Source organism: Babylonia areolata, chromosome 34, assembly GCF_041734735.1.
Source record: "Babylonia areolata isolate BAREFJ2019XMU chromosome 34, ASM4173473v1, whole genome shotgun sequence".
NCBI classification, from domain to species: domain Eukaryota; kingdom Metazoa; phylum Mollusca; class Gastropoda; order Neogastropoda; family Buccinidae; genus Babylonia; species Babylonia areolata.
The window spans coordinates 15809889-15817388 of record NC_134909.1 but is presented as its reverse complement, the minus strand read 5'-3'; the positions used below and the strand labels follow the sequence as shown (position 1 = coordinate 15817388).

Genomic DNA, 7500 nt, shown 5'->3' with positions numbered 1-7500 from the left:
TCGATGGGTCCCTGTGGACTGCAAAGTAGCTCGGCAGCAGTGCAGGGTCTCCTCTGGTGTGTGGACTACTAGCGACCTAACATCGATCGTTCCCTGTGGACTGCAAAGTAGCTCGGCAGCAGTGCAGGGTCTCCTCTGGTGTGTGGCCTACTGGCGACCTAACATCGATGGGTCCCTGTGGACTGCAAAGTAGCTCGGCAGCAGTGCAGAGTCTCCTCTGGTGTGTCCCCTCCTAGCGACCTAACATCGATGGGTCCGTGTGGATTGCAAAGTAGCTTGGCAGCAGTGCAGGGCATCCTCTGGTGTGTCCCCTCCTAGCGACCTAACATCGATGGGTCCGTGTGGATTGCAAAGTAGCTTGGCAGCAGTGCAGGGCATCCTCTGGTGTGTGGCCTCCTGGCGACCTAACATCTATCGTTCCCTGTCGACTGCAAAGTAGCTCGGCAGCAGTGCAGGGTCTCTTCTGGTGTGTGGACTACTAGCGACCTAACATCGATGGGTCCCTGTGGACTGCAAAGTAGCTCGGCAGCAGTGCAGGGTCTCCCCTGGTGTGTGGCCTCCTGGCGACCTAACATCGATGGGTCCCTGTGGACTGCAAAGTAGCTCGGCGGCAGTGCAGGGTCTCCTCTGGTGTGTCCCCTCTTAGCGACCTAACATCGATGGGTCCCTGTGGACTGAAAAGTAGCTCGGCAGCAGTGCAGGGTTTCCTCTGGTGTGTGGCCTCCTGGCGACCTAACTTAGATCGTTCCTTGTGGAGTGCAAAGTAACTCGGCAGCAGTGCAGGGTCTCCTGTGGTGTGTGGACTACTAGCGACCTAACATCGAGGGGTCCCTGTGGACTGCAAAGTAGCTCGGCAGCAGTGCAAGGTCTCCTCTGGTGTGTGGACTACGAGCGACCTAACATCGATGGGTCCCTGTCGACTGCAAAGAAGCTCGGCAGCAGTGCAGGGCCTCCTTTAGTGTGTGGACTACTGGCGACCTAACTTCGATCGTTCCCTGTGGACTGCAAAGTAGCTCGGCAGCAGTGCAGGGTCTCCTCTGGTGTGTGGACTACTAGCGACCTAACATCGATCATTTCCCGTGGACTGCAAAGTAGCTCGGCAGCAGTGCAAGGCCTCCTCTGGTGTGTCCCCTCCTAGCGACCTAACATCGATGGGTCCCTGTGGACTGCTCGACGCTGAGATTGCAACGGACGAAACCGGTGTAACGTCCTAGATCACCCCCCACATCTGTAGGTCCCCCGGGGAATACATCAGTGTTCGAAATCGTCCCGTCCCTTGCCTCCCCCCTCCCTCCCTGAAGTTGCGCCCCCTCCACCCCCCTCACATTATCCCGGACCCGGGGATCTCATTGGATCTATGGGATCTCATGGAGGTCTCGGGAATTAAATGGCCTTCAGGCGTCACCTGGCCTGTAGCTTAAAAATGACGTCATATGACGGTCATGAAAGAACTTGAAAAAAAAGATTGACCGCTGTATATGGTCTTAAACTTTATCTTTATTAAAACAAAAACAAAAGAAGTAGAAAAAGAAGAAAAAAATGATGATTTGTTGACAAATGTACAAACGAAAAAGGAAAGAGAGAAATTTAATTGTAGCTTTCACATGTTTGTTTTTTGGGGGTTTTTTCTCTCTCTCTCTTTTTCTCTTCTTTTTTTTCTTTTTCTGTTTTTCTTTTTTTCTTCTTTTTTTTCCCTTAATCTTTTTTAAAAAAATATTTTTCTGACAGTTTCCCAAGTATAATTTTCACTTTCCTGTGTGCAGTTACCTGAATCTAAGGACCATTGTTGCTGTTACGGTTTCTACTTTCTTTTTCTTCGTCTTTTATGTATTTATTCATTTATTTATCTATTTATTCACTTATTCATTCATTTATCTCATTTATTTATCTATTTATTCACTTATTCATTCATTTATCTATTCATTCATTTATCTATTTATTTATTTATGATTTATCTATTCATTCATTTACTTACTTATTTATTCATTCATTTATCTATTTATTTATTTATTTATTTATAATTTATCTATTCATTTACTTATTTACTTACTTACTTATTTATTCATTCATTTATTCATTCATTTATCTATTTATTTATTTATGATTTATTTATTCATTCATTTATTTACTTATTTGTTTATTCATTCATTTATCTATTTATATATTTATTTATGATTTACCTATTCATTCATTTACTTACTTACTTACTTATTCATTCATTCATTCATTTAGTTAGTTAGTCAGTTAGTTAGTTAGTCAGTCAATCAGTCAGTCAGTCAGTCAGTCAGTCAGTCAGTCAGTCAGTCAGTTAGTCAGTCAGTCAGTCAGTCAGTCAGTCAGTTAGTTAGTTAGTTAGTTAGTTAGTTAGTCAGTCAGTCAGTCAGTCAGTTAGTTAGTTAGTTAGTTAGTATCTCTACTTTTTTTTTCGTTTTTTGACAGTTTCCCAACTGTGATTTTCACTTACCTGTGTGCAGTTACCTGGATCTGTGGACCCTGAGGACCTACGGTTACCATGGGCCGTGGGAGGGGCAGGCGGGTCACAACAGTCCTTTGCATGCTGCCTCCACTGTCACCTGGGCTGAGGGCAGCGTGGTAGGCATCCCCCACCCCCCCCCCCCACGCCCCACCCCACACCCTCACCACCACCTCCAACCCACACAGGGTGCACGTGCGTTTCTTCTTCTGAGGCTTGCACAGGCCTTTCTTTTCTTGTCTCTTTTGTTGTTTTTTATTTTATTTTATTTTGTTTAATTATTTATTAATTTGTTTTATTTTATTTTGTTTATTTATTTATTTATTTATTTTTGTTATACTTTATTTTATTTTATTTTATTTTATTGTTTTTTTTTCCCCTTTTTTCTCAAGGCCTGACTAAGCGCGTTGGGTTACGCTGCTGGTCAGGCATCTTGCTTGGCAGATGTGGTGTAGCGTATATGGATTTGACCGAACGCAGTGACGCCTCCTTGAGCTACTGTTGCTGATACTGATACTGTTGTGTTTTGTTTGTTTGTTTGTTGTTGTTGTTTTGTTGGCCTTTCTCTATCATTGTGTGTGTGTGTCTTGTCTTCTTCTCTGTCTCTCTCTGTTTCTCTGTCTGTCTCTCTCTCTCTGTCTATTTCTGTCTCTGTCTGTCTCTCTCTGTCTCTTTCTGTCTCTGTCTGTCTCTCTCTCTGTCTCTCTCTGTCTGTCTGTCTGTCTGTCTCTGTCTGTCTGTCTCTCTCTCTCTTTGCCTGACTGTCTGTCTGCCTATATGTCTCACTGATCTCTCTCTACCTCTTCTTCTACTGCTACCCCCCCCCCACCCCCACCCCCGCCGCCCATCTCTCTCTTTCTCACTCGCTGTCTCTCTTCTCTCTCTCTCTTTAGTTTGTTGCTTTGTAGTTGTCTTTTGTCTTAAGTTTCTCATGTGATTTTCAGTGAAAATTTGTCGTTGATATCGTTCTTGTTAACAGTTCTGTGTTTATGTGTTCTTTTGACGTAGCCTTACCCCTCCCCCCCACCCCCCCTTCCCCACCCACCCCCCCACCCCACCCCCCCCAGCCCCCTCCCCCCAATCCTTCTTTTTTTCCTTTCTGTTTTTTCCCCACGGCTTGGTGGAAAAAAAAAAGGCATATGTCTGGCGTATATCATTACCCTGGTGAAATAAAATTTCCGTTCGTTTCCTTTCGTCTCGTCTCGTTTCCCCCCCCCCCCCCCCCCTCTCTCTCTCTCTCTCTCTCTCTCTCTCTCTCTCTCTCTCTCTCTCTCTCTCTCAGTCTCTCTCCCCTCAATCTGCCCCCCCACGTTCTCTCTTTGTATATTTCTCTCTCTGTTCTATTTTGATGTCCGTTCACTTTTGTTTTAAATCTTACGCGCTCAGAACCACAAGCTTAGGACGCTTTGGAATTGCCCGTTCATTATTACTAATAGTGATTGCAACAGAAGCAGTAGCAAGAGCAGTAGATGTAGCAGTAGCAGGTGCACTACAGTAGCAGTAACAGCAACAACAGCAATAACAGTAGTTATAGCAGAAGAATAGGTTTGTAGTGGAAGCTTTAGTAGTGGCAGAAGCAGTAGCAATAGCTGTAGCTGCAGCAGAAGCAGTAGCAAGACCAGTAGCTGTAGCAGAGGCAATAATTATCAGTAGCAGTAGCAAAAGCAATAGCCGTGGCAATAGCAGAAGCATAGGCTGTAGCAGAAGCTAGCGACAGCAGTAGCAGAGACAACTGCAGAAACAGAAGCAACAGCATTAGCAAAAAGCACTAGCTGAAACTGAAACTGAAACAAGAAACAAGAAGCAGCAGTCGTAGCATCATCAGCAGGACTAATAACAGCAAGACAATTCATGACGCAGGAATGGACCGCAGAAGAATACGTCAGGCGGGGGGCGAGCAGGCAGAAAGTGATGGTGGGGCTCTCCACTTCCGGTACGTCCTTCCGGTTGACGTCATCGTGGCGTCACGGGCCTGGCTCCCGCGCTTCTCTGGGGCCCGCTGGGCCCTTCACTCAAGAACCGGGGGTCTGGGCTTACTATGAGGTGCGTGTCGATTATATATGTTTGTTGTTTTTTTATAACACTTTTTTTTTTATTCCATTTTGATAGGTTGACATTTTACTACAACAACAGCAGCAACATCTTGACGGATATTTAGAAAGCGGAAAAGAAAACAAACAAACAACAACAACAGAAAACGTGGATAAACAGACTGGCAGACAGAAACGGCCCAAGCAGCTGGATTATACATAGGTTGGTTATTATCATGGAGTATTATCATTTATTTCTGAAGATCTTATACAAGCTGTTAAGGAATACAAACTGTCAAGTATCTTAAAGTATGTCCACCGTAAGTGAACATCTCACTCATTTTGTACGAATATCAATTAAAAAATGGTGGGTTGGGGATCTAGGTTTGTTCCTGTGTACCTGTTGTTCACCTGAGTGCTGGTTGATTGGGTAGCATAGGTAGCATTGACTTGGGGATTATATGCCTTGTATATGAAGGGAGTTGCCACGCTTTGTTCTTTATCTACAGTGTCGTTTTGTGTTTGATTTCAATAGATGAATGTTGAGAAAAGAGAGAGAGAGAGAGAGAGAGAGAGAGACGGGCGCAATAGCCGAGTGGTTATAGCGTTGGACTTTCAGAAAATCTGAGGGTGGCGGGTTCGAATCTCGGTAACTGCGCCTGGTGGGTAAAGGGTGGAGACTTTTCCCATCTCCCAGGTCAATATGTGTGCAGACCTGCTTGTGCCTGATCCCCCTTCGTGTGTATACACAAGCAGAAGATCAAATATGCACGTCAGAGATCCTGTATTCCATGTCAGCGTTCAGTGGTTTATGGAAACAAGAACATACCCAACATGCACACCCCCGAAAACGGAGTGTGGCTGCCTGCATGGCGGGGTAAAAACGGTCTTACACTTAAAAACCCACTCGTGTACATACGAGTGAACGTGGAAGTTGCAGAAGAGAAAGAGAGAGAGAGAGAGAGAGAGAGAGAGAGAGAGAGAGAGAGTTGATTCGTATTTAAAGTTCAATTTTTCGCAGTGGTACCAGACAATAGAATCATAGATTCTTAGATACGACATCCACGTATTGCAAATGAAACTCCAATAAAAAGATGAAATAGTGCACTCACTCTCATATATATATATGTGTGTGTGTGTGTGTGTGTGTGTGTACCTCTTGTCATCAGGTATGTCAGAAAATCGCCGAAGGTTCGGGTGTTGTGCTGCGTGACGAGAAACAACGCGTGCCTTATTACGTCAGCGGGGACCTTTGGATATCCTATGACGACGAGCAGAGTATTCAGGAAAAGGTGAACTCACGATTTTTTGAAAAAAAAAAATTTTTTTTTAACTTGTTATTTTATTTATTTATTTTCACGTTTTATTTATCTATTTATTCGTCTATGTATTAATTTATTTATTATTTCGCAGCGCCGACTGCCCTAAAGACCTCTTGGCCAAGGGAGTGGGGATGTAATTTTTATTCATTTTATTTATTATTTATTCATCTATATATTGAAAGATTTTTACATCTTATGTATGTATATATGTATGTATGTATGTATGTACGTATCTATGTATGTATTTGTTGTTGTTGTTTTTTCCCAGCGCTAACTTTCCTAAAGCAGTATTTATTTATTTATTTATTTTATTTTATTATTTATTTATTTCCCAACGCCGACTGTCCTAATACCCTCTTGGCCAAGACCGCAGGGGATGTAACTTAGGGCTAGGCACTCTCCACTATAATCCAATTCTAGCCCAGGTAGTCAGGGACAGGTTGTTGCTTCCCTCTACTGCCGTTCTGGGTGGCCGTATTCAAGAAACATCGTGCCTGATGGTAAATGTGTACCTGCGGGTAATCTGCCTGGGGCGAGGGAGGCAAACTGCCCGAGGGTAAGCAATATCCAGTATTCTTGAACACAAGAGTCTACCCGCGTGTCTACAAACCTGAAGGCAATGTACCCATACTACCTGCCAAGGGTGACTGCCTATGAAGCAGAGGTAAATATGGCGGATCCTTTTGCAGCATTTTTCTTTCTTTCTTCTTTTTTTCTTTTTTTTCTTTTCTTTTCTTTTTTTTTCTTTTTTTTCTTTTCTTTTTTTTTTTCTTTTTTTCTTTTTTCTTTTTTTTTTTCTTTTTTTTTTTTTACCGGGGAAAACAGGCAGGTTTTACGGATAGCACGTGCTTTGCGAACTTTCTCGACAATGTTCCGAGCTGTGATGCAATAAGTGAAACTGAGAGCATGTACATCTGGGGAATCATGGTGATTTTTTTTTATTATTTTTTTTAAGACAATGTGTCTTGTATACGAAGGTAACATCCTTCAAGGTAAACTATACCCGCGGATCCCAACCATGTCAAAGATAACTTGCCTGAAGGTAAAGTGAATTTTGTCTCGAATACGGCCCCTGATGGTCATAGTCAGACACGACTGACTATCCTGCATAGTATCTTCTTCTTCTTCCTCTTCTTCTTCGATCGTGGGCTGCAACTCCCACGTTCACTCGTATGTACACGAGTGGGCTTTTACGTGTATGACCGTTTTCACCCCGCCATGTAGGCAGCCATAATCTGCTTTTGGGGGTGTGCATGTTGAGTATATTCTTGCTTCCATAACCCACCAAACGCTGACATGGATTACAGGATCTTTAACGTGCGTGTTTGATCTTCTGCTTGTGTATACACACGAAGGAGGTTCAAGCACAGGCAGGTCTGCACATATGTTGACGTGGGAGATCGGAAAAATATCCACCTTTTACCCACCAGGCGCCGTCACTCAGATTCCAACCCGGGACCCTAAGATTGAAAGTCCAACGCTTTAACCACTCGGCTATTGCGCCCGTCGTATGGTATCGTATGGCATTTATTGACATACATTATATGTACATGCACACACGCGAACAATTCATTCATGACCCGAATTAATGGTTGGATTGCTGGTCTTTGTGGTGTGGGCGTTGGGTGGGCGTTGGTGGGCGCGTTGGGTTACGCTGCTGGTCAGGCATCTGCTT

The 7500-nt window shown here is 43.8% G+C and overlaps 1 protein-coding gene across 1 annotated transcript in view; it reads left to right on the top strand.

Moving 5' to 3' along the window:
- Window positions 1-7500, top strand: part of LOC143277390 (chitinase-3-like protein 1) — a 15954-nt gene that overhangs the window by 6251 nt on the left and 2203 nt on the right. Inside the window, exons 4-6 of the mRNA XM_076582173.1 lie at window positions 2475-2592; window positions 4334-4516; window positions 5673-5795. Coding sequence (XP_076438288.1) covers window positions 2475-2592; window positions 4334-4516; window positions 5673-5795 — 424 coding nt within the window. The remainder of the gene's footprint in view (window positions 1-2474; window positions 2593-4333; window positions 4517-5672; window positions 5796-7500) is intronic.